Genomic DNA, 27,400 nt, shown 5'->3' on the forward strand with positions numbered 1-27,400 from the left:
ATGGGGGTAGCCATTCAAGCACAGGATACACAGTAGATAACAGATAAGTACTACTATAGTTTATATAAACAAGCTGCTGTGTGGCCATGGGAGCAGCCATTCAAGCACAGGATACACAGTAGATAACAGAGAAGTACTACTATAGTTTATATAAACAAGCTGCTGTGTAGCCATGGGGGCAGCCATTCAAGCACAGGATACACAGTAGATAACAGATAAGTACTACTATAGTTTATATAAACAAGCTGCTGTGTAGCCATGGGGGCAGCCATTTAAGCACAGGATACACAGTAGATAACAGATAAGTACTACTATAGTTTATATAAACAAGCTGCTGTGTAACCATGGGGGCAGCCATTCAAGCACAGGATACACAGTAGATAACAGATAAGTACTACTATAGTTTATATAAACAAGCTGCTGTGTAGCCATGGGGGTAGCCATTCAAGCACAGGATACACAGTAGATAACAGATAAGTACTACTATAGTTTATATAAACAAGCTGCTGTGTGGCCATGGGAGCAGCCATTCAAGCACAGGATACACAGTAGATAACAGAGAAGTACTACTATAGTTTATATAAACAAGCTGCTGTGTAGCCATGGGGCAGCCATTCAAGCACAGGATACACAGTAGATAACAGATAAGTACTACTATAGTTTATATAAACAAGCTGCTGTGTAGCCATGGGGGTAGCCATTCAAGCACAGGATACACAGTAGATAACAGATAAGTACTACTATAGTTTATATAAACAAGCTGCTGTGTGGCCATGGGAGCAGCCATTCAAGCACAGGATACACAGTAGATAACAGAGAAGTACTACTATAGTTTATATAAACAAGCTGCTGTGTGGCCATGGGGGCAGTCATTCAAGCACAGGATACACAGTAGATAACAGAAGTACTAATATAGTTTATATAAACAAGCTGCTGTGTGGCCATGGGAGCAGCCATTCAAGCACAGGATACACAGTAGATAACAGAGAAGTACTACTATAGTTTATATAAACAAGCTGCTGTGTGGCCATGGGGGCAGCCATTCAAGCACAGGATACACAGTAGATAACAGATAAGTACTAATATAGTTTATATAAACAAGCTGCTGTGTAGTCATGTGGGCAGCCATTCAAGCACAGGATACACGGTAGATAACAGATAACTACTACTATAGTTTATATAAACAAGCTGCTGTGTAGCCATGGGGGTAGCCATTCAAGCACAGGATACACAGTAGATAACAGATAAGTACTACTATAGTTTATATAAACAAGCTGCTGTGTAGCCATGGGGGCAGCCATTCAAGCACAGGATACACAGTAGATAACAGATAAGTACTACTATAGTTTATATAAACAAGAGTATGAGCCTATGGTCATGTACAGCAAAGTGTTATTTGAAGGACAACCCAAAATTCTTTATGCTTAGTATAACTGACCATTAAACAGGTAGGGATTTGCCCCTATAGACTCAGATAGTAATCAGTATTAATCCCCAGATGAGTTAACAGGAAACAACAGTCGTTAAATAGGAATAGTCTCGTTCCACAGTAGTTTCTGAGCGAGGAGACGGTCCATTCAGTCTCCCCTAATATCTCCCTGGCCACTGTCCTTTTCTTACAAAATTCAGTTATTCAATAATCCCAGAGGAATTGTCCCTCCAGAGAATTCCCAGTAGTGCAGGGTCATATGAGACCTCTTGGCCTAATAGTGATGTGGGGGTCGGCCCAATACCCGTGGGACCCTCGCGGTTAACCCACAGTTGGGTAGTAATCCCAGGTAAATCTTTTTATTTCCAGGCTGTAAAAGCAGATATTGTGGCTAAATCCAAGGAGGATAAAATGATTACAAGTCCCCCTACTTGGTACTTACAAATAGACAACAGTGTGTCGGCTCTTTTGCATGGCTTTATTTCCAACAAATCATGATGAACATACATAATGCAGCAGATATACAAATACTGTATATAAATACAGGACAGATCAGGAATATGTGCAAGAGAGAAGCCATAGTGAGTGAGTGAGGCTGGGGGGGGGGAATATTGAGCAGCTCACAATGGAATATTGTAACAATAAGGAGCAGGTAACAATTGTACAATTCACCCCCCACTGTCTCTCAGGTAACAGCCATTAACACTGACTAATCTCATTATATATCAAATAAGGCTCTTGTGCCCAACAAATATGGCTCCCTACTGTCCAACACTGGAAAGAATGGGGGGGGGGTATTGTTGCCGAATTATTTCCAGGGACAGTTTGTAATTCCTTGTGAGATTCCTGTATCCAGACAGCCGTCCTGTGTGTGTCTCACATAACTCATTGGCATATGATGCTTTAGCCTGGCAACTAGATTTGGGGCTGTAAATGGGCACAGAGTGAACAATAAATGACATTATATATAAAGTTTGGCTATGGGTATAGGAGAAGATAGTGGCTTTCCCTGACTGTGCAAGTAAAACCAGGCAAAGCTTTAAATGAAGGATTTTGGCACTTCTTAGCTACTAGTGCTCCTCTTCTTCTCTCCACATGACATAGAAAGACTTGTCTATATACAAAGCCTGGGGTGCAAGGAACCATCATTCACTCATTAAGGAAAGAGTGTGACATTCTCCGGACCCTGCATCCAGAACATACTGGTAAAGCAGCAGATTAGCCACAGTGTAAGGGGGTGTTTATTCTCCAGGGGACACAAGGGATTGCTATTCATATGCCCAATGTGCCCAGGTGCCACTAGAGAAGAAGACTATGGGCCGAGGACACTGAACACAATCCCTATTCTGAGCTGTGGATTCAGGGAGCAAATTTAAAGCAGAAAAAAGCAAGTGGAACAAGAACAGAACAGCGAGTTCCTGATAGCGCTGAGTCCAGGCAACTGTTGGAAGGCAGGCCGGCTATTCATAAGGAGATCATTAGCCTAACGTGAGTTCCTCGTGACCAGTCAGGCCTTCAGTCTCCCATTTATTACACTGCTTTCTGAGCTGGGTGCCAGGCCAGCCGAAACTGCTCACACTTTTCATTTAGATACAAACAGAAGGACTGGCTTACTGGTGCTGGAAGAAACATCATTAGTCCCTGCTCTTATTACTGTGTCCATAGAGAGAATATACTGTTATGTCATGGCTCCAGCATTGAGTCCATTCAAGGGAAAGTTCAGTGAGAAGTTTAAAGCAAGCTCCCCTGGGGAGCACAATTCTCCTCTTCTGTTCCACCTTCTTACAAGTCGTTGGTTTCAAGAGTCGGGTTTGTGTAGGAAAACTTGTTTTTTGTCCCGTTGCCAGCCTGAAGAGAGAGAAGTGATGTGTTGATCAATAGGGTAGGAACACAATGAGCCAAGATGCGATCTAATTTCTTTACTATTGTGATTTAATCCCATTGCTACTTCCCTATTTGTCTTATGTCGTCAGGTCTTAACGGCAACTGTGGCTAATGATATTGTCATTGTAATTAGTCATGGCCTGTAGGCTGTCAGTGGAACACGGATTTAGTCTTCTCATAACTTAAAGGAATATTGTTAGCACCCCAAAACCCTCTTTCATATTGTCCTATTTTATCTCCATGTTCATATTCTACCACTGCCTGTAGGACCTTCCTAAACGACACACTGTTCTCTCTGGCCATTAGGAGATTCCCTATCTGGGCAGGGCCCATGGGTCAAAGAACTCAAATGAGTCAAGGTTATGGGGTCACACCAGCAGGAAATTCCTTAAGTAGAACAGGAGGGGCAAGTCATTCATCTGAACCTTCTGTATTGCCCTGCCCATAAAAACCTTTCTTTGTGAGGTTAATCTTCAACTATATTTATAGTGAGTAAATTTGCATGAGCAGAAATTGCACAGGGCTAGTGTGCACGTACAGATGACTGGGATTTTAATTTTCCTCCCCCTCCAGAGACTGTCAGCTCTCTAGTCCATAATGAACACTACTGCGAGGCTCATACACCTCAGCAACCGCTCCTCCTCTGCCTCGCCATTCTGTCAATCCCTGCACTGGCTTCCGTTACCTTTCAGAATCAAATTCAAATTAATGACACTGACTTTCAAAGCACTTCATAAATCTGCTCCACCCTACATCTCTGAACTCATCTCTATATACTCACCCACTCGCTTACTACTCTCCTCTACTGACCTGCTACTCAACTCTTCTCTCATTACCTCCTCACATGCTCACATTCAAGACTTTACAAGGGCTGCACCCCTCCTCTGGAACTCTCTCCCACGGTCTGTCCCACTTTCTCCCAACCTTTCTGCTTTCAAGAAATCTCTGAAAACGCACTTCTTTCGAGAAGCCTCCCCTCACTCTGCTTAACTACCAAACGCAACACCACATACAGTACCACATTTCTCACCCACTTAATTCCATCTTGCCCACTCCCACACCTTGTGTATTACTCCCTTCCCTTTAGAGCGTAAGCTTTTTTGTATAGGGTCTTCCTCACCTTTTGTACCTGTATTGATTGTGATGTATGTAACTCCATATGTTCTATGTATGTAATTCATGTGATTTAGTTGTATAATCACATTTACTTTACAGCGCTACGCAATATGTTGGCGCTATATAAATACATGTTAATAATAAAAAATGAGAAATAATTGTAGAGTAGGGTCAGTATCTGCATCTGGCTACAGAAGTGGCTACAGAACAAATTGGCAAACATGGCAACAGCAGTAGAAACTGAGGCTACTGTTTGTGTCCCCTACAATGACTTTACATCAGGGCACAGAGGTAGTGTAGCCCAGGATGGAGACAATCCCAGAGTGTTTGCCAATAGAAGCCATTTACACAATATGGAGTCCTACTGAGGTGGTGCCATCAGGGAATGTGCACATCATATCATGGAGCACATGGGATATACATGGAAGGGTCGTTGAGCAGTTGAGTCAGACATTGGCAGGTGACTGCAGGACAGTGCGGCAGAATGTTATTACAGGGAGTAATTATTATTGTGTGAGAGCCATGAATGTCCCAGGACTAGGTCACCCTGAATCCGTCACTTCCCAGAAGGCTGTCCAAGTTTATTATGCAAACATCTCGATGCAGATCTAACCTCTAGCAACCAGCAAGCTCCAGGCTCAGTTATCCTGTTGGAACAGGACACAGGAGGAACAGAACAAGGGCAGTGCCCAGACATGGATGGGAAGCTTGTGGGCACAGACGGATAAAACTTAGGAAGAGGAAGAATGTGTGGGTGAGAGCTGGGCATTAGATAGGGGGCACACAGTACAACACTAGGGTGGGTGAGAGATACAGAATGGGTCATTATATACAGGGCACAGCATAGCACATTAGGTTGGGTCAAAGAGCGATATACAGGGCACAGTGTGGCACAAGGGTGATACGGAGCATTTCAGAAGGTGAGTTTTGAACAGAATAAGGTTGAATGAGCAGTGGGAATAGAGTATGTAGTAGAACAGGGAGTACAGAGTGGGTAGTAGAGCAAGAACAGAGAGTATGGAAGAGCAGGGAGTACATATCATGTAGTGAAACAGGGGTACAGTGTAGATGGTAGAGCAAGAGCAGAGCATATAAAAGAGCAGAGCATATAAAAGAGCAGAGCAGGGAGTTGAATTAAGTTGAATCGACTGAGCAGGGTACAGGCTAATCAGACTTGTAACTATGGTACTCGCTGTTGCATTGATTCAGCCCCAGGGCTCTCCAGTGAATGATTAACTCAGGGAGAGGATAGGGATCAGGGAGAGACCCGATGTGCAACTCCTGTTATTATTGCAAACACATTAGTTTGGATCATTAGCCAGAATCATATCCTGGATAAGCTCCCCTAACCCAACCTTCCTGCTCCCCTTTAACTTTGAATATATAACAAAAAAAATTAAGTTATGTGAAAATATGTGGCGTGTGGGTCTGTAATGCTTATAATAGTGTAGAGAATCTTTAGACATTCTTTAGATATATGTAGTGCAGACACACGTCCCATTAGCCTAATTGGATATACCTTTTATACAGTATTTACTCCCACATCTGCAGCCATTGAATTAGCTCTATGTGAGACCCCATCAGAGGCAGCCATGCTTTATATGAACAGAATCCAGATACCAGACTTCATATCTGCAGCCTCCCAACACAGCTCTGCAGTTTTGCACTACATTTATACTGCCACCATTATTATTATATTATTATAAGCACAATTTAGCCCCTATATTTGATCTTAGCCTGTACAGACAGATACCATACAGCATAAGTATTACTTAAAGTGATACTGTCATGGGAATCAGTTAATAGTGCTGCTCCGGCAGAATTCTGCACTGAAATCCATTTCTCAAAAGAGCAAACAGATTTTTTTATATTCAATTTTGAAATCTGACATGGGGCTAGACATATTGTCAATTTCCCAGCTGCCCCCAGTCATGTGACTTGTGCACTGATAAAATTCAGTCACTCTTTACTGCTGTACTGCAAGTTGGACTGATATCACCCCCTCCCCCAGCAGCCAAACAACAGAACAATGGGAAGGTAACCAGATAGCAGCTCCCTAACACAAGATAACAGCTGCCTGGTAGATCTAAGAACAACACTCAATAGTAAAATCCAGGTCCCACTGAGACACATTCAGTTACATTAAGAAGGAAAAACAGCAGCCTGCCAGAAAGCATTTCTCTCCTGAAGTGCAGGCACAAGTCACATGACCAGGGGCAGCTGGGAAATTGACAAAATGTCTAGCCCCATGTCAGATTTCAAAATTGAATATAAAAAAAATCTGTTTACTCTTTTGAGAAATGGATTTCAGTGCAAAATTCTGCTGGACCAGCACTATTCACTGATTCATTTTGAATTATTTTTTTTTCCCATGACAGTATCCCTTTAAGTAGGAAAACTGCCCTTCCACTACTCCTAGTGCCTCCTTTATAAGGATTAACCACTTCTCTGCCCATAGATAGTTAGGGTTAAAGTGTCTGATTTCCAGATTTAAGTGCTATGTTTGTAGAATGAGGCTTTCACTGCAAGTCTTGCATTATGGAGGGTTTTTCAGCTCCTTTTAGTCCTTCTCACCCTAACCGTGATGGTTCCTCTGCTCAATTGTTCAAAACAACCTTAGTATCTTAGTCCATTTTCCAACTATTCTGTAATATACTCCTAAATATTCAAGTCAGGAAAAGTTTGATGAAATAGATGGCAACTTTAGTTGCAGACGGTGGCCACATAGTCTGGCAAGCCAATGTCTTACCTCATTATATGCATTGTATTTGTTAGGTGCAACATAACGACCATGTGTTTGATGAGATGTATAGTCGCTCATGGTGTGGTATGAGCTTCGAGTGGAAAACACATCCATTAAACCACTGTTGTTACGACGACATAAATTGGTTATCTAAGTAGGAAGAAAAATATGTTTAGTGAGATAGAGAAAATTGGATCAACATACAAGAAACATGAAGAACATACAGTAGGTCCAGAAGAGAGATGTCGTATAAATGCAGGAGCAAGATGGTGAAAGGTACAAAGAGCAGGGGATGGATAATGAAGGAAGATGAAGAAACCTCTAGAGGATTGGGAGGAGGGTAAAACTATTTCTAGAAGAGCAGGAAGAAGATAAAGGAAGAAGAGGAGGAAGATGAAAACCATAAGTGGGTTAAGATTAAGAAAGTTGTAAGAGAGAATTAAAGTGGAGATATTAGGTTGGAGATGTGGAACTCACCATGACTATTATGAAGATGAAGGCGATGAACAGAATGACTGACATCAGAACAAGCAGAGCAATCCCCCACCCTGGCACTGGAGGACCTGTGGTTGCACTGTCTATGGGCGATGTACTTGCTGAAATGAAAAGAAAATAGGAACCTTTGAGTTGCCACCATAGATGTTCTGCATGTGCTATAGAATGTAGGTCAAAACTTTACCTAGTGGAGGTGAAGCTCTATTGTACACAACACCATGCCAGGTGCCTAGCGCATTCTTCTAGACAATGCAGTTGTGTGTTTTGGGAAGGGTTTAGATTCCCACCTAAAAGTGTTTGTTTAACATTACATTCCCTGCAATCCCCCATCAGATAATGAGGTTCAAGGGACACCTTAGTCATCATCTCACAATGAGATTGAGAGATTTACTAGGCAAAAGCAAGACCAGAGGACAACATATTACATTACCCATCTTGTGTACTTAGTGCACTTAGGTTACAGATCACACGTGACTTCTCTAGGGCCCACTAGTTCAGTGTACTATACAGAGCCTTGTAAAATCCCTTTAGAACAGCCAGTAGGGCAGGGAGCATCTTGCCAAGCTTACAATACAAAGTACAGCAATATAGAAACAGATCTCACTTACTTCGGACATCGGAAACTTGATGCCCTCCAATCTTGTTGCCATCTTGAGATAATTGTCTCTCTATTATATTCTGGACGTTGGTCTGAGTTTCTTGGTCGCTGAAGGACAACCTTGTGTTGGCGATAACTGAACCAGGTCTGCAAAGAGAGAAACGAAAACTTCAAGAAATGCACAGTCTACTGAATTGCATGATAGTAATGATCAATATATGGCAGGCACATGATTTCCATGTTTTTAGAATTGATATCATATTGATAGCATTGCAATTATTTCCACAGGTCTGTGGTGTGTAGTTTGTAGGAGGATAGACAATTCTCTCCTGTTTTTGGTTTACAAGAATATTCATTTCTAATGGAAACAAGCTGTAAGCCAAAGGGAGACAGGTACTCACTGGAGTGTAAGGAGTGTTACTCCTCGGTAGGTACTTCTCTTTGCACAATTCGAGCAAGCGAACGTTTTATTATACTGCAAAAGAAAAGACAATGTGACCAATGCCATTGCTGCCCATGAATCATAAACAACTAATGTCTGACGTTCTACTCACAAATTGTACAATGTCATTCTCGATAGTCTTGTATTCCGCAGAGTTTGCGTCTGCATAAGCCGTGACATAATCTGTGAGGAATCTCATGGTCACATACATGTTAAAAATTCGGAGTAGTTGTGTTCTGTACCGGCAGTGTGCTAGCACTAGATGCAGTGGTATTGACAGTAGAGATGGTACCAGTATCAGGGGATGTAGTACTATTTGTAGTATGTGCGGTGCTAGTATCAGGAGTTGCAGTACTGTTGTTAGTATGGGTAGTATTGGTAGATGCAGTACTGTTGGTAGTATGGGTAGTATCGGTAGACGCAGTACTGTTGGAAGTATGAGTAGTATCGGTAGATGCAGTACTGTTGGAAGTATGAGTAGTATCGGTAGACGCAGTACTGTTGGTAGTATGGGTAGTATCGGTAGACACAGTACTGTTGGTAGTATGAGAAGTATCTGTAGATGCAGTACTGTTGGTAGTATGGATAGTATTGGTAGATGCAGTACTGTTGGTAGTATGAGTAGTATCGGGAGATGCAGTACTGTTAGTAGTATAGCTGGTACCAGTATCAGGAGATGCAGTACTGTTCATTGTAAGGGTAGCATTGGGAGATACAGCACTGTTAGTAGTTTGGGTAGTATCAGGAGATGAGGTACTATTAGTAGTATGGCTGGTACCAGTATCTGGAGATGTAGTACTATTAGTGGTATGAGTAGCATCAGGAGATTCAGTACTGTTAGTAGTTTTGGTAGTATCAGGGATATAGTACTATTAGTAGTATGGCCAGTACCAGTATCTGGAGATGCAGTACTGTTGTTAGTACGGGTAGTATCTGGAGATACAGTACTGTTAGTAGTATGAGTAACATCGGGAGAGGCAGTACTGTTAGTATGAGTAACATCAGGAGACGTAGTACTGTTAGTAGTATGAGTAACATCGGGGGATACAGTACTGTTAGTATGAGTAACATCGGGAGATAAAGTACTGTTAGTAGTTTGAGTGGCATCAGGGGATGTAGTACTGTTAGTAGTATGAGTAACATCGGGAGAGGCAGTACTGTTAGTATGAGTAACTTCTGGAGATAGAGTACTGTTAGTAGTTTGAGTAGCATCAGGAGATGTAGTACTGTTAGTAGTATGAGTAACATCGGGGGATGCAGTACTGTTGTTATGAGTAACATCAGGGGATACAGTACTGTTAGTAGTATGAGTAACATCGGGGGATACAGTACTGTTGGTATGAGTAACATCTGGGGATACAGTACTGTTAGTAGTATGAGTAACATCGGGGGATACAGTACTGTTGGTATGAGTAACATCAGGAGATGCAGTACTGTTAGTAGTATGAGTAACATCGGGGGATACAGTACTGTTGGTATGAGTAACATCGGGAGATGCAGTACTGTTAGTAATGTGAGTAGTATCAGGTGTAACTGTAGTAGAAGAGGTGGTCTCTTGAGCTGTGGTGGTGGTGTTCATTCCATCGTTTCCGCTAGCTGAAATATAGAGAATATCTGATGAGAGACTTGTGCAAGAAACAAACCAGTGAAAAAGAAATAAGAAGGGGCTGGGGGTTCATATGCCAAGTTGCCCGATGGGCACAAAAAGAAGTAATTAAAGTCACAGTTCTATTGGCAGCCCCTTCTACTCGCCTAACCTAACTGGCACAACAGGTGGAGTCACATGATGAGCCTGGCAATGGGCACCTCTAGGCTCCTTGTGTGGCCTGTTCCAGTAATGAAGCAGTTAACTGAGTAACAACTCAGCACTTACACCCTCTCCTCCAACACTACAAGAGGGAGCATGGCATAAGTTCTGCTGGGAGTGGCAGTTCCAAAACAGCTTTACTTTGAGAGTAACAGTAACACAGAGTCACCTGGGAACTATACAGAGTGAAGGGCTTCAGTTAGTAACTGTGCCACCCAAGTTACTCACACTCACTGCACAGAGCTGACAATCTATTTCCAGCTCTTACTTCAATGCAGCGACTGGGAGTCTGGGGTTGTTTTGTGTAGTTCAGCTCACTCCTCAGAGACCCGTCTTACTGCCCTTCCCCAAGAGGGAACTTCCCTAGCCCTACTGGCATCTGATCCACAGCCAGACTGAATGGCAGGGGCATAAGGGGGCAATAGATTCCACTGGGTGTTCATTTGCCCCAGTGACCCTCCCAGTCAGTAGGACACGGCACTGATAAAGACGAGGGGGGGTGCGGGCTGAGGGTGTTTGGGGAGAGAATGAGAACAAATACACATGGGAAATTTACTGCTGGAACATGGTGGGGAGGGAATGAGGGAGTGGGGTAGAAAGGAGAGGGGGGGCAGGTGGGGAGGGAGAGAGTGGGGTAGAAATGAGAGGAGGGAGGGAGAGAGTGGGGTAGAAAGGAGAGGAGGGGCAGGTGCGGAGGGAGAGAGTGGGGTAGAAATAAGAGGAGGGGGGGCAGGGGGAAAGAAGGAGAGGAGGGGAGGGAGAGAGTTGGGTAGAAAGGAGAGGAGGGGCAGGTGGGGAGGAGAGAGTGGGTAGAAATGAGAGGAGATGGGGCAGGTGGGAGAGGGAGAGAGTGGGTAGAAAGGAGAGGAGGGGCAGGTGGGGAGGGAGAGAGTGGGATAGAAAGGAGAGGAGGTACACAAGGAGTAAGGTGTAGGGGAGGGGGAAGAGAGACTCATTGATATAAGGGATTGATCTGTGGGTAAGATCCAGTGATACAAGGTATATGGCAGGAGATGAGTTTGCAGTGTGTCTGTCAGTGATACAAGGTATATGGCAGGGGGGCCGCCCAGTGAGCAAATAAGCCTGAGCTAATGGACTTATAGAGGGGGGCTTAGGAGCTGGGGGGGTCATTACAAAGGCACATTCTGATGGGGCACATTTTATATGGAACCTCCTGTGTGGCTGAGGCCATAGAAAGACATGGGACTGATTCTTTACAGAGAATAATAAAGGGATTGAGTTGTGTGTAACCAGCTGTGCCCAGTCTCACACCAGTAACTGGGAGGGGGAGGGGGGGATATGTTGGGCCCCTTCTCCTGTAACTTGCAGCCCCCTAAAGGAATTCAGGGTCACAGTGGATTAATGCAGGTTTAACCCCTTGAGGACTGAGCAATGTGTCAGTAGCAAGTGATAGGGGCCAACGTAGAGACAAATTAGCTCCCACCCACAAAGCACCTGTAAACTCCCCCCCCCCAGCACCTTCCTAGGGTTACAGGCATGCGGCTCAGATCCGGCCCCTCACTTTAGGGAGGTAAAGAGCTGAGACAATGGAGGGGCCACACAGGAGGGTGGGGGTGGGAACTGGGAGTTGTGCAGTCGCATGAGATAAATGTACCATTGTTACTTCCCCTTTACTGCCCCCATACGTTCTGTGCCCCCCAGTAGCAGTCCCAGCAAGCAATGAGGGGTGTATGGGGGTACAGGGATTTAATATCCCTCTGAAAATCATCATTGCCTCCCCCCCACTGATTTATCCAACTCTATATTAGGTCTGTACTGAAGCCTTATATATCGCCCACACGTTCCATAGTGATGTACAATAACAAGCAGGGGCCTTCACACTGTAGGATGAACTGCCAGCAAAGAAGCCCCCAAAACTGCCCCGGCCCCTTCCTCCCATTGACTGTAATACAAACTGCCCCTTCCTCTCATTGACTGTAATACAAACTGCCCCTTCCTCCCATTGACTGTAATACAAACTGCCCCTTCCTCTCATTGACTGTAATACAAACTGCCCCTTCCTCCCATTGACTGTAATACAAACTGCCCCTTCCTCCCATTGACTGTAATACAAACTGCCCCTTCCTCCCATTGACTGTAATACAAACTGCCCCTTCCTCTCATTGACTGTAATACAAACTGCCCCTGGGGGGTTCTGAACACAAGGAGCGAGTGCCCCCATTGTGCCACTTGGCTGCACTTTGTAACGACGGGTGCCCATGTTATTAAAGCACCCGATATTATTGACTCCCAATATGACCATACTGTGCCCAGGGGGCCCCATGTAATACACAGACTGGCATATTAACCACGTCACCGCCTGGCACAGGCACCCAGGTAGGGGGTATCAGTGGGAACATTTCCCCTAAACCTGAACATGCCGGGCAACAGGGTAGATGAGAAGGACAACTTGGAACTGGGCACCACCCAACTGGCGTCCATATGGCACCTAGCCCTCCCTACCCCCACCCTTGGGATGCCACTAAGAGAGCAAGAGGGGCCACTTACCTGTGGCAAGTACAGTGCAGAGTACGAGGCACATGACTGTCACACAGGGAGACATTGTGCTACTGGATCACTATTTCTCTCTAAGTCCTGGGATTGGCTTTACTTGGCTCCCCCCGAGTGGCAGTTGTATCCCGGGCTCTGGGCAGGTGACTCCGCTCCGTTATCCACCTGTGACTCAACTGAGAAGTGCTGGATCCTTCCCACAGCTTTATACCTGACACCTGCTGGACCCACCCCACCTTCCTCCTCCTCCTCTCTGTGTGTCATACAGGCAACACTCAGCCCCTAACTGTCAGCTATCCTTAATCCTTATACTTATACCTGTCACCTACTTGCCTTACACCCTCACCCACTGCCATCTACCTGTGCCCTCACCCCCTCCTATACCCTTCCTCCTCCTCCTCCTCCTCTCTGTGTGTCATACAGGCAACACTCATCCCCTAACTGTCAGCTCAGAAATGTACGGTAGGTGCACGTCCCTGCAGGGCCGCCATCAGAAATCACAGGGCCCCATACGACAACATTTCCTGGGCCCCCTGGGCTGCGCCCACCACAAGCCCCACCTACAGGTCCGCCCCCCACCAAACAGTAAAAAAAACAAAACAAATATTGGTGGCTAGGGTTCCCACATGTTAATAAAAAATAAAAAGATATTGGTGGTCAGGCCCCCCATAAAAAATAATATTGGTGGCTAGGACCCCACATGAGAAAAAAAAATTGGTGGCCAGGCCCCCCCCCACATTATAAGAAAATTGGTGGCCAGGGCCCCTTAAACGTCCATGCCTTCCTGAAGTCAGCAGCTCTCAGAAAGATGGGGGGCCCGGCTAATCAAGTAAATGTGGCGTGTCCAGGGCCCCCCTTACCCTTGGGGCCCCCTACAACTCTCCCCCCTGTCCCCCCCTGATGGCTGTCCTGCGTCCCTGTAACAGACTGAACCTGTACTGAACACGGCACTGCTGTTATTATTATTTATACACACTGGATATTTGCCCCAGGGGAGGAGTGTGACGGGAGTGGGGTGCAGATATCTGTAACATGGCTCTGTTTGGGGTAAGTGGGGAAAGGTCCCTTGGGGGTAACGAGCTCTGGAAAGACTGGGGAGGGTCTATTTGTAAGGAGTTTGTTAACATGGCATGCCTGGGGTTAATGTGCTCCCACAGATCAGGAGATTATTGCCTGGTTTATCCAGTTTCACTTGGCTTTATTAGGGGTTTGTGAGGGGCCATTGTAGAAGGTAGGTATCTGAGTGCAGAGTATAATAAAGGAGCAGGAGAGGGTGACTCTGCCTGGGAATCAACCCCTGCACCTACTACTTGTGGAGCCTGAGAGCAGAGGGATTTCCCACAGTGACTGCTACATTAGCTTTACTCCTTGATGCACCTGCTCCCTGCCTGTACTTGCACAATCTCATGCCCCGCAGCCTTGCATTGCTCATCTTTTAATCACCCCGATACCTCCCGCAGCTCCATTGCTCTAGTTTCTTGTGAACTCATAGAGTCAGCAGTCACACACTGTACCCCACAATGTCACAGGCCGGCACACACACTGTACCCCACAATGTCACAGGCCGGCACACACACTGTACCCCACAAACAGATGATTATCAGCCTCATACATTTGGGCTCATAGTGTCACAATATTATTCCAGGAAGAATCAGGAGGCAGTGGCAGTACCAGGGCAGTACCAGGGCAGTACCAGGGCAGTACCAGGGCTGTGGGTTTATGGTGGACTAATAAAGGCCAGTGGATTGGGGAAGAGGCCATTGTGTGGGGGATGGGGGAGTGTTTATTGGCCTTGTGTTAGTAGGAAGTGTTTGTGTATCTGTTTCTGCTCCAAACTGTCTCATCCCCACATGTTAACCATTCACACTCTTATCTCCTTGCTGCCCATAAACATTTAACCCATAGGGACATCAAGTAATTTGACACGGGGCACTAAAGGTTAATGGGAAGAGTTAGTATCTCCCTGGCTGTTTGTTTGCAAAGCAAATTAGCCTCTGTTCCTCATCCCAACTGTGTAGCCGGAAGATCTCATGCCTGACATAGGGGCCACAAAAGAGAAATGGGGCCATACGTATGGTAGTGATTCCAGACTATATTCATAGGTAGAGACAGTAGGAAAAGATGGAGACAGAAGGAGAATGTGGAGACAGTAGGGTAAGATGGAGACAGTAGGGCAAGATGGAGACAGTAGGGCAAGATGGAGACAGTAGGGCAAGATGGAGACAGTAGGACAAGATGGAGACAGTAGGGCAAGATGGAGACAGTAGGACAAGATGGAGACAGTAGGGCAAGATGGAGACAGTAGGACAAGATGGAGACAGTAGGGCAAGATGGAGATAGTAGGGCAAGATGGAGACAGAAGGACAAGATGGAGACAGTAGGACAAGATGGAGACAGTAGGTCAAGATGGAGACAGTAGGACAAGATGGAGACAGTAGGACAAGATGGAGACAGTAGGGCAAGGTGGAGACAGTAGGACAAGATGGAGACAGTAGGACAAGATGGAGACAGTAGGTCAAGATGGAGACAGTAGGACAAGATGGAGACAGTAGGACAAGAGGGAGACAGTAGGGCAAGATGGAGACAGTATGGCAAGATGGAGACAGCAGGGCAAGATTTGGTCAGTAGGAGAAGATGGAAACAGTAGGACAAGATGGAGACAGTAGGACAAGATGGAGACAGTAGGACAAGTTGAAGACAGTAGGACAAGATGGAGACAATAGAGCAAGATGGAGACAGTAGGACAAGATGGAGACAGTAGGACAAGATGGAAACAGTAGGGCAAGATGGAGACAATACAGCAAGATGGAGACAGTAGGACAAGATGGAGACAGTAGGACAAGATGGAAACAGTAGGGCAAGATGGAGACAGTAGGGCAAGATGGAGACAGTAGGACAAGATGGAGACAAGATGGAGACAGTAGGACAAGATGGAAACAGTAGGGTAAGATGGAGACAGTAGGGCAAGTTGAAGACTGTAGGACAAGATTAAAACAGTAGGACAAGATGGAGACAGTAGGAGGAGATGGAGACAGTAGGACAAGATGGAGACAGTAGGGCAAGATGGATACAGTAGGGAAGGGTAAAATGTAGGCAGTAGGGCAAGATGGAGGCTGTAGGGTAGGTTAAGATGGAGACAGTAGGACAAGATGGAGACAGTAGGGCAAGATGGAGGCAGTAGGTAAGGGTAAGATGTAGACAGTAGGGCAAGATGGAGACTGTAGGGTAGGACAAGATGTAGAGAGCAGGGCAAGATGGAGACATTATGACAAGATGGAGACAGTAGGACAAAATAAAGACAGTAGGACAAGATGGAGACAGTAGGACAAAATAAAGACAGTAGGACAAGATGGAGACAGTAGGACAAAATAAAGACAGTAGGACAAGATGGAGACAGTAGGACAAAATAAAGACAGTAGGACAAGATGGAGACAGTAGGGCAAGATGGAGACAGTGGGGCAAGATGGAGACAGTAGGACAAGATGGAGACAGTAGGACAAGATGGAGACAGTAGGACAAAATAAAGACAGTAGGACAAGATGGAGACAGTAGGGCAAGATGGAGACAGTGGGGCAAGATGGAGACAGTAGGTGTAGAATGTGACAAGGTAAGGTGGCAATTAGTGATTCGCGAAACGCCCGCGAAAATTCACGGCAAAAATTCACCGGCGTCCAAAAAAAAATTTCCGAAAAAACGGACGTCGGCGTCAAAAACGAGACGCCGGCGCGATTTCTCGCATTTTTCACCGTTTCGCGAATTTCTCGCGAAATTTGCGAATTTTTCGGCGAAGCGAAACGGCGCAAATTCGCCCATCACTAGTGGCAATTATTAATAAAGGCTGAGTAAGGGTTGATGGCAGTTGTTATTATACTAGAGCTGCAGGGCTGCAGACTGGTGCCACAAATAATGGCAGAGTAGCTTTAATTCTGCTGTGAGTCACCCACAAACTGTTGGAGGCAGAGGAATGAACTTAGGGTGCCTAGTGGTTTAATTCTCACTCAATAAAAATACTCAGTCTGTACTCAATAAACATACTCAGTCTTTACTCAATAAACATACTTAGTTTGTACTCAATAAACATGCTCAGTCTGTACTCAATAAACATACTCAGTCTGTACTCAATAAACATACTCAGTCTGTACTCAATAAACATACTCAGTCTGTACTCAATAAACATACTCAGTCTGTACTCAATAAACATACTCAGTCTGTACTCAATAAACATACTCAGTCTGTACTCAATAGACATACTCAGTCTGTACTCAATAAACATACTCAGTCTGTACTCAATAAACATACTCAGTTTGTACTCAGTTAACATACTCAGTCTGTACTCAATAAACATACTCAGTTTGTACTCAATAAACATACTCAGTTTGTACTCAGTTAACATACTCAGTCTGTACTCAATAGACATACTCAGTCTGTACTCAATAAACATACTCAGTTTGTACTTAGTTAACATACTCAGTTTGTACTCAATAAACATACTCAGTTTGTACTCAATAAACATACTCAGTTTGTACTCAGTTAACATACTCAGTCTGTACTCAATAGACATACTCAGTTTGTACTCAATAAACATACTCAGTTTGTACTCAGTTAACATACTCAGTCTGTACTCAATAAACATACTCAGTTTGTACTCAATAAACATACAGTACTCAGTCTGTACTCAATAAACATACTCAGTCTGTACTCAATAAACATACTCAGTCTGTACTCAATAAACATGCTCAGTCTGTACTCAATAAACATACTCAATCTGTACTCAATAAACATACTCAATCTGTACTCAATAAACATACTCAGTCTGTACTCAATAGACATACTCAGTCTGTACTCAATAAACATACTCAGTCTGTACTCAATAAACATACTCAGTCTGTACTCAATAAACATACTCAGTCTGTACTCAATAAACATGCTCAGTCTGTACTCAATAAACATACTCAATCTGTACTCAATAAACATACTCAATCTGTACTCAATAAAAATACTCAGTTCTGTACTCAATAGACATACTCAGTCCTGTACTCAATAAACATACTCAGTCTGTACTCAATAAACATACTCAGTCTGTACTCAATAAACATACTCAGTCTGTACTCAATAACATACTCAGTCTGTACTCAATAAACATACTCAGTCTGTACTCAATAGACAATACTTCCTGACTCAATAAACATACTCAGTCTGTATCAATAAACATACTCAGTTTGTACTCAGTTAACATACTCAGTCTCTACTCAATAAACATACTCAGTTTGTACTCAATAAACATACTCAGTTTGTACTCAGTTAACATACTCAGTCTGTACTCAATAGACATACTCAGTCTGTACTCAATAAACATACTCAGTTTGTACTTAGTTAACATACTCAGTTTGTACTCAATAAACATACTCAGTTTGTACTCAATAAACATACTCAGTTTTTTACTCAGTTAAAAATACTCAGTCTGTACTCAATAGACATACTCAGTTTGTACTAATAAACTCCAGTTTGTACTCAGTTAACATACTCAGTCTGTACTCAATAAACATACTCAGTCTGTACTCAATAAACATACTCAGTCTGTACTCAATAAACATACTCAGTCTGTACTCAATAAACATACTCAGTCTGTACTCAATAAACATACTCAGTCTGTACTCAATAAACATACTCAGTCTGTACTCAATAGACATACTCAGTCTGTACTCAATAAACATACTCAGTCTGTACTCAATAAACATACTCAGTCTGTACTCAATAAACATACTCAGTCTGTTCTCAATAAACATACTCAGTCTGTACTCAATAAACATACTCAGTCTGTACTCAATAAACATACTCAGTCTGTACTCAATAAACATACTCAGTCTGTACTCAATAAACATACTCAGTCTGACTCAATAAACATACTCAGTCTGTACTCAATAAACATACTCAATCTGTACTCAATAAACATACTCAGTCTGTACTCAATAAACATACTCAGTCTGTACTCAATAAACATACTCAGTCTGTACTCAATAACATACTCAGTTTGTACTCAATAAACATACTCAGTCGTACTCAATAAACATACTCAGTCTGTACTCAATAGACATACTCAGTCTGTACTCAATAAACATACTCAGTCTGTACTCAATAGACATACTCAGTCTGTACTCAATAAACATACTCAGTCTGTACTCAATAAACATACTCAGTCTGTACTCAATAAACATACTCAGTCTGTACTCAATAAACATACTCAGTCTGTACTCAATAAACATACTCAGTCTGTACTCAATAGACATACTCAGTCTGTACTCAATAAACATACTCAGTCTGTACTCAATAAACATACTCAGTCTGTACTCAATAGACATACTCAATCTGTACTCAATAGACATACTCAGTCTGTACTCAATAAACATACTCAGTCTGTACTCAATAAACATACTCAGTCTGTACTCAATAGACATACTCAATCTGTACTCAATAAACATACTCAGTCTGTACTCAATAAACATACTCAGTCTGTACTCAATAAACATACTCAGTCTGTACTCAATAACATACTCAGTCTGTACTCAATAAACATACTCAGTCTGTACCTCAATAAACATACTCAGTCTGTACTCAATAACATACTCAGTCTGTACTCAATAACATACTCCAGTCTACTCAATAACATACTCAGTCTGTACTCAATAAACATACTCAGTCTGTACTCAAAAACATACTCAGTCTGTACTCAATAAACATACTCAGTCTGTACTCAATAAACATACTCAGTCTGTACTCAATAAACATACTCAGTCTGTACTCAATAAACATACTCAGTCTGTATCAATAAACATACTCAGTCTGTACTCAATAAACATACTCAGTCTGTACTCAATAAACAATACTCAGTCTGTACTCAATAAACATACTCAATCTGTACTCAATAAACATACTCAATCTGTACTCAATAAACATACTCAATCTGTACTCAATAAACATACTCAATCTGTACTCAATAAACATACTCAATCTGTACTCAATAAACATACTCAATCTGTACTCAATAAACATACTCAGTCTGTACTCAATAAACATACTCAGTCTGTACTCAATAAACATACTCAGTCTGTACTCAATAAACATACTCAGTCTGTACTCAATAAACATACTCAGTCTGTACTCAATAAACATACTCAGTCTGTACTCAATAAACATACTCAGTCTGTACTCAATAAACATACTCAGTCTGTACTCAATAAACATACTCAGTCTGTACTCAATAAACATACTCAATCTGTACTCAATAAACATACTCAATCTGGGGGGCTCAGACAATTCTATCAGCCCAAGCCCTCGGTGGCTCATGGAGCAGATCCTGTAGGAATATGGGGGTAAGTGAAAGGTCTGTGGGAGACAGGGGGCAGTTGGGGGTCGGGGGCACAGGCCATGGGGAGGATGGGCCTTTTGTGTCTGTGTGGGGCCCTGGCTGGTTGTACAGTGTGGCCCCTGGGGGATCAGATAGAAAGTTTCACTGCATAGAAACTGCTCCCTCCCTGATCCTGGGTCACATTGTCTGTTCTATACCCTCCCCCCCCTCCTCCTGCACAACTCCCAGTCCCCTGCGCAGGGAGTCACGTCATTCTCTCTTTAGTCACAACTGAGGGTGCCAGGAGTCATTACCTGATCTCTCTGCACTGTCTAGCCCCGCCCCCTCTCTATTTATATCCAACCCCCCCCCCACACACATTGTCAGAAATAAACACCGACTGGGGGTGCTGAGCCCGGGGGCCCCAGAAATGGGAGGAACCTGTGACACAGAGAAACAGATACAGGGCAGGTACATTACTATCACTACCTTCTACTCTGATACATGATCAGTATGGACTACTCCTGGGGGCTCACACGCTTATTTTGTTTCACCCACTGCCCCTCCTGTCTGATCTGATGCTCAGCACTGAACCCGCTCATTGGGGCACTAACACCTTCCATTCAACTGTATCAATCATCCTCACATTTACCCACCAATCATTCCCTCATTACTGTCCTTACAGTAAAGAACCCCTTCCTATGCTGATGGTGAAATCTCCTTTCCTCCCCACCAATGAATCATTCACTCCCCCTCTCTTGGTAGGGAATCCCATAACCTGACTGCCCTTACAGTAAAGAACCCCTTCCTATGCTGATGGTGAGATCTCCTTTCCTTCCACCAATGAATCACTCATTCCCCTCTCTTGGTAGGGAATCCCATAACCTGACTGTCCTTACAGTAAACAACCCCTTCCTATACTGATGGTGAGATCTCCTTTCCTTCCCACCAATGAATCACTCATTCCCCCTCTCTTGGTAGGGAATCCCATAACCTGACTGCCCTTACAGTAAACAACCCCTTCCTATACTGATGGTGAGATCTCCTTTCCTCCCCACCAATGAATCACTCATTCCCCCTCTCTTGGTAGGGAATCCCATAACCTGACTGTCCTTACAGTAAAGAACCCCTTTCTATGCTGATGGTGAGATCTCCTTTCTTCCCCACCAATGAATCACTCATTCCTCCTCTCTTGGTAGGGAATCCCATAACCTGACTGTCCTTACAGTAAAGAACCCCTTCCTATGCTGATGGTGAGATCTCCTTTCCTCCCCACCAATGAATCACTCATTCCCCTCTCTTGGTAGGGAATCCCATAACCTGACTGTCCTTACAGTAAAGAACCCCTTCCTATGCTGATGGTGAGATCTCCTTTCCTCCCCACCAATGAATCACTCATTCCCCCTCTCTTGGTAGGGAATCCCATAACCTGACTGTCCTTACAGTAAAGAACCCCTTCCTATGCTGATGGTGAGATCTCCTTTCCTCCCCACCAATGAATCACTCATTCCCCTCTCTTGGTAGGGAATCCCATAACCTGACTGTCCTTACAGTAAAGAACCCCTTCCTATGCTGATGGTGAGATCTCCTTTCCTCCCCACCAATGAATCACTCATTCCCCCTCTCTTGGTAGGGAATCCCATAACCTGACTGTCCTTACAGTAAAGAACCCCTTCCTATGCTGATGGTGAGATCTCCTTTCCTCCCCACCAATGAATCACTCATTCCCCTCTCTTGGTAGGGAATCCCATAACCTGACTGCCCTTACAGTAAAGAACCCCTTCCTATGCTGATGGTGAGATCTCCTTTCCTCCCCACCAATGAATCACTCATTCCCCTCTCTTGGTAGGGAATCCCATAACCTGACTGTCCTTACAGTAAAGAACTCCTTCCTATGCTGATGGTGAGATCTCCTTTCCTCCCCACCAATGAATCACTCATTCCCCTCTCTTGGTAGGGAATCCCATAACCTGACTGTCCTTACAGTAAAGAACCCCTTCCTATACTGATGGTGAGATCTCCTTTCCTCCCCACCAATGAAAAGTATATGTTTAGGAAGCGTCACTGCCAGTATGACTTTTGGGAAAGCAGTTTTATCAGCTGCCCATCCAGTGTTACTGAAGGGAGTCTTATTACTATTCCCATAGGATTGTCAGTTTTGTATCTGTGGATGAGAGGATGAAGTTGCCCTTGAGCAGTATTATTACCCAGCCCACAGCCAACATTATTTTTGAAGACAACAAGTATAATCTTGGCAACATTCCACATAGAATAACTACAATCTTTATTAGAAGTGACTCAGACACTGATGGTGCAGTGACCTCTGGTAGATCTGGGCAGAGAGCCACCATGTTTATAGCCAGCGGGCTCCTCTGCAGTGGCAGGATAGGGTTAAACCTATATGTATGTACATTAACCATTTCCACTCTCAGTTGTAAGTAGATCAGAGAGACGTTACTCTATACATTAGTACTGAGACTACATGCACTTTGTAGCAAAGTAACTTCCCACTGTCTTGTCTCTAATTCATTCCATACATGTGGAATCTTACTCCCTATTCCATACAACACAATCACTGCATGAACTTGTGTATAGTCTTCACCCTCATTTATATACAGGTCTGATAATTCTCACCCCATGTTATTATACTTGTACTGTCTCCTTCAACCTCCCCTCCCCAATTGGTAGCACAAGATGGAGACAGTAGGACAAGATGGAGACAGTAGAGCAAGATGGAGACAGTAGGACAAGATGGAGACAGTAGGACAAGATGGAGACAGTAGAGCAAGATGGAGACAGTAGGACAAGATGGAGACAGTAGGACAAGATGGAGACAGTAGAGCAAGATGGAGACAGTAGGACAAGATGGAGACAGTAGGACAAGATGGAGACAGTAGGACAAGATGGAGACAGTAGGACAAGATGGAGACAGTAGGACAAGATGGAGACAGTAGGGTAAGATGGAGACAGTAGGACAAGATGGAGACAGTAGGACAAGATGGAGACAGTAGGGTAAGATGGAGACAGTTGGGTAAGATGGAGACAGTTGGGTAAGATGGAGACAGTAGGACAAGATGGAGACAGTAGGACAAGATGGAGACAGTAGGGTAAGATGGAGACAGTAGGGCAAGATGAAGACAGTAGGGCAAGATGGAGACAGTAGGACAAGATGGAGACAGTAGGGTAAGATGGAGACAGTTGGGTAAGATGGAGACAGTTGGGTAAGATGGAGACAGTAGGACAAGATGGAGACAGTAGGACAAGATGGAGACAGTAGGGTAAGATGGAGACAGTAGGGTAAGATGGAGACAGTAGGGCAAGATGAAGACAGTAGGGCAAGATGGAGACAGTAGGACAAGATGGAGACAGTAGGGCAAGATGGAGACAGTAGGGTAAGATGGAGACAGTTGGGTAAGATGGAGACAGTAACAGAGCAATTGAAGTGAAGTGCAACTCTCTGCACCCACCAGTGCTGGAATTTGGGAGAGATACATATGATGGGGTTGTTATGATACACAAAATACAGGCAATGAGCTGTGTTTGCATTATATGTATAATTGTTATTTTGGGGTCCCTACAGGTCACATACATAAATCTATACACACTGACCATTAAACTGTACATTAGAAGGAAAAACCAAAAAGGAAATAGCTAAGTGGCTTTGCTTTAAACTGGGTGAAAGCAGAAGGTATTGGTGTGTGGGGCTTATTATAATGATGGGTGTGGCTTATGGTTGTGGGAGGGGCTTGTTTAGACACGCCGTGCTATGCTCACTGCACATCCCTCCCTGGTCGTATCAGCTGCTGAGCTATTTATTGCAGTGACACAGAAATATTTGCTATATTGCACCCCGGGGACGTGTAACTATAACTCCTGGGAGTTGCTCACCTGTGTGTTATTCTCACATACCTGAGCCAGGGCAGGAGCTGTGTGTTGTGTGTATACAAATGCTTATCTCTACTGCACTGTGTCTGCTGCAGGTGCTGCCATGTCAGTTGCCTTTCTGTGGGAGTGGCCTTTCATATGATCAACTTGCCCCCTCAGTGTGCAGTGTTACTATGGATCTGTACTACACCACAGCACCTGTGAGCTACACTCTCGCTGTGCAGCCCGTTCCTGCTCCCTCTGCGGGTCTAATGATTGGATCCCTATGGATTGTGTGGCTATTGCACATTATCACTGTAACATGCAATAGAATGATTGGCAGTTATGGTGGGTACAGGTGCTGCCCCTTTACCTGTACTACCTGTTCTGCTCCTATTGTGCCCATAGTTGTGCCATTTAGGGGAATGCTTAAGCCTCGCTGGATTCCTGTGCCAATCGGAGCTTCTGATCTCTTCTTTTGTTCCTTTCCCCTAATGTGATGTGAGGCTGCACCCTGTTCCTACTCTACACACACAGCACAAATATGTCACTTATTGGGACATCAGGGTGTGATATTGTTCTGTCACACAGATCTGCCCCCGGAGGCAATAGAAGAGGCTCACACTGAGGTGCATCAGTGCCCCAGAACCTGGCTCCTCCCACTTCCAGGAATAGCTCAGGAATGTTGGCAGGTGCTCACCTGAGAGAAGGAACAGGTAGGGAGGGGGCTGAATGCTAGAAATGACACCAGAATCAATGTGTTTGGCTCCAGTCAACTCCAGTGCTGGTAGGGGGTATGGAAGTCAATGGCAGTGTCCCAGTTGTGTTGGGCAACTGTCATATCATAACAGGGGCCCATGTAGACCATCTGGAGACAACTGATGCTCCTTGATTTTCCTGCCTACCAGGTATCCCTGGCCAGTTATTGGTCGGGTGAGTTAACTCTTTGCCCTTAAACTCACCACTTGGTCTGAAATGGCCAATCAGCAGCTAGTGTTGGCCTGCATATGTCTCATTAAGGCTGATGAGTGACCAACACTAATTATATAAATGTCCATCCTTCCTCTTGTGAAGATCAGTGCAACTATCTATATGGGGATCAGAGATGTAGCAGCACCCTGGCATTATCCTCCCCAATATTCTCCTGGCACCTTCCCTGCCAACATCACTCACTTTGCTTCTGAACTATTCCAACCTATTCCTCTTCCATCAACCTGCTCTACCAGTAACTCCTTCTTACTGCCGGGATGTCCCCATCTGTGATACTTATTCTATGGATATGTTATATACTTATTATTCTACTTGCCCATTAGCTTCCCCCGGCCGACTGATTAGTACGACCCATTGCACCCCTCTTTTACATTCCCCAACTGTATATCCATTTAGTTGCTACTTATCCTCCTCCCTTGACCAACCCATAAGTTCTACCCATTGGATCCTATTGTACATTCCCTGCTTGGCATTCCCCACTGTATATCCGTTCGGTTGGCCGGCTTCTCTTGATGTCTCAGCTAAGCTGACAGTTTTAGACTGTTTTTTTTTGTGGGCCCATTGTTCTGCACATTCATGGCCTGTTGCTGGGCACTTATCTCCATAGCGACACGTTGGTGCTTCTTGCAGGCTCCAATTCAAAGCAAATCCCACAGTGCAGAAACTTTTCAGGGGCCTTTTCATCCCAAAGGGGATCTTTTAGGCTCCACCCAGTTTGGTGAAATAGTCCCACTCCCTTGGGTCTGTGGGAATCAGAAATAGGAGAGGTTCCTCGTCCAACTGAAGTTCCTCACTGTCCCTTGTGTCTCTCCATCCCGCGGGCAGATGGGAAACTATTGGACTCTTCCCTATTAGTGGCAGGTAAGTCTTGTCACTCTGTGTTACTTGTCTTAGCTCTGATGTGTTATTTTGTTGTGTAATAATTATGCACATCCATATACTGTATCTATATCCCTTATCCCAGAAATCCCAGTCCCATATCCACACATATATCTATATCCATATCCCTTGTCCCAGAGATCCCAGTCCTATATCCGCACTTATATATCTATATCCATATCCCTTGTCCCAGAGATCCCAGTCCTATATCCGCACTTATATATCTATATCCATATCCCATGTCCTGAGAATCCCAGATCCCAGTGTAGGAGCCGTAATGAACCAATCCATGACTCTATAGACTTAGCAGTTGGTTGTTGCAGTTGCAGCTCTGGCCTGTGGGTGGCAGCACAGTGGTGGTGCCCAATGCATGGCTACTTGCAGGAGTTATATGAGAATGAGTATCAGTGCTGGGCCAGTAACATGGTTATATTGGGACTTGCAAGCAAGGGACACAGGGCTGCCCAAATAACACCATAATAATTGTCCAGCTTTTGACCCCAGCCCATTAGGGCAGATGGGGGGAAAGGTTTTCCCTTTGTGCAGTAGCAGCACACGGACAGTATCAGCCTCTCCCATGGTGCAAATATTGAGACTTATGTACCACGGTGTGCCAGGCACATGAGAAACGTATAATCTATTGTGTAATAGTCTATTGATACCCCCAATACCTGTCCCCCTTTCCCTTGATACCCCCAATACCCGTCCCCCTTTCCCTGTCCTCTATATGTTTTGACTTAAATTCTCCCCTCCTATTGTACATCACTACAGAATGTGTTGGCACTAACAGGACAGGAGGATGGAGTAGTTTCCCTTATCAACTGCTTGTGGCCTTTGTGTGGTGTCAGGCAACCAGGGGGGAAAGGATTCCTTCTTGTCTCATTTGTTCACTGAAGGTACTGAAGGTACAGGAGGAGGTGTGTGAGGTCATGTACAGTAAGTACAGTAGGTGTGTGAGATACTGTAGGTGCATGAGTTGGTGTGTGAGATACTGTACATACAGTACAAGTTGTGTGAGGTAATGAAGGTACAGGAGGAAATGTATGAGGTGCTGTAGGTACTGCTGGATGTGTTTTAGGTGTGAGAGCTAATGTAGGTATAGTAGGAGGTGTTTGAGGTACTGTAGGTACAGTAGAATGTGTGTGAGGTACTGTTGTACATGAACAAGCTGTTTCAGGTACTGTAGGTACAGGAGGAGGTGTGTGAGGTACTGAAGGCACAAGAGTTGGTGTGTGTGAGGTACTGTAGGTACAGTAGAAGGTGTGTGAGGTACTGAAGGTACAAGAGTTGGTTTATG

The 27,400-nt window shown here is 44.3% G+C and overlaps 1 protein-coding gene across 2 annotated transcripts; it reads right to left on the reverse strand.

Moving 5' to 3' along the window:
* Positions 1-1,893: 1,893 nt before the first annotated feature.
* On the reverse strand, positions 1,894-13,214 carry muc1.S (mucin 1, cell surface associated S homeolog). Of its 2 annotated transcripts, XM_018233640.2 has the most exons (7): positions 13,023-13,209; positions 8,820-10,303; positions 8,667-8,740; positions 8,276-8,412; positions 7,650-7,768; positions 7,179-7,322; positions 1,894-3,277 (listed from the first exon to the last, which is right to left on the reverse strand). In XM_018233640.2, the coding sequence occupies exons 2-7, from the start codon at positions 8,916-8,918 to the stop codon at positions 3,212-3,214; spliced, it is 639 nt and encodes a 212-aa protein (XP_018089129.2). In that variant the 5' UTR covers positions 8,919-10,303; positions 13,023-13,209; the 3' UTR covers positions 1,894-3,211. The 2 variants fall into 2 exon arrangements, 1 of the variants encoding a protein (XP_018089129.2); XR_005963793.1 differs by lacking the exons at positions 1,894-3,277; positions 7,179-7,322; positions 7,650-7,768; positions 8,276-8,412 and having other exon boundaries at positions 13,023-13,214.
* Between the last annotated feature and the right edge of the window lie 14,186 nt (positions 13,215-27,400).

The sequence above is a fragment of the Xenopus laevis genome, chromosome 8S (genome assembly GCF_017654675.1).
Source record: "Xenopus laevis strain J_2021 chromosome 8S, Xenopus_laevis_v10.1, whole genome shotgun sequence".
In the NCBI taxonomy this organism is placed as follows: domain Eukaryota; kingdom Metazoa; phylum Chordata; class Amphibia; order Anura; family Pipidae; genus Xenopus; species Xenopus laevis.

Excerpts from the sequence above, each read along its gene's own strand:
- muc1.S (XM_018233640.2), bottom strand. The coding sequence starts at position 8,918 with ATGTATGTGACCATGAGATTCCTCACAGATTATGTCACGGCTTATGCA. Across the intron at positions 8,741-8,819 it reads AGAATGACATTGTACAATTT|TATAATAAAACGTTCGCTTG; the intron begins GTGAGTAGAACG and ends TTTCTTTTGCAG. Across the intron at positions 8,413-8,666 it reads GTAACACTCCTTACACTCCA|ACCTGGTTCAGTTATCGCCA; the intron begins GTGAGTACCTGT and ends CTCTCTTTGCAG.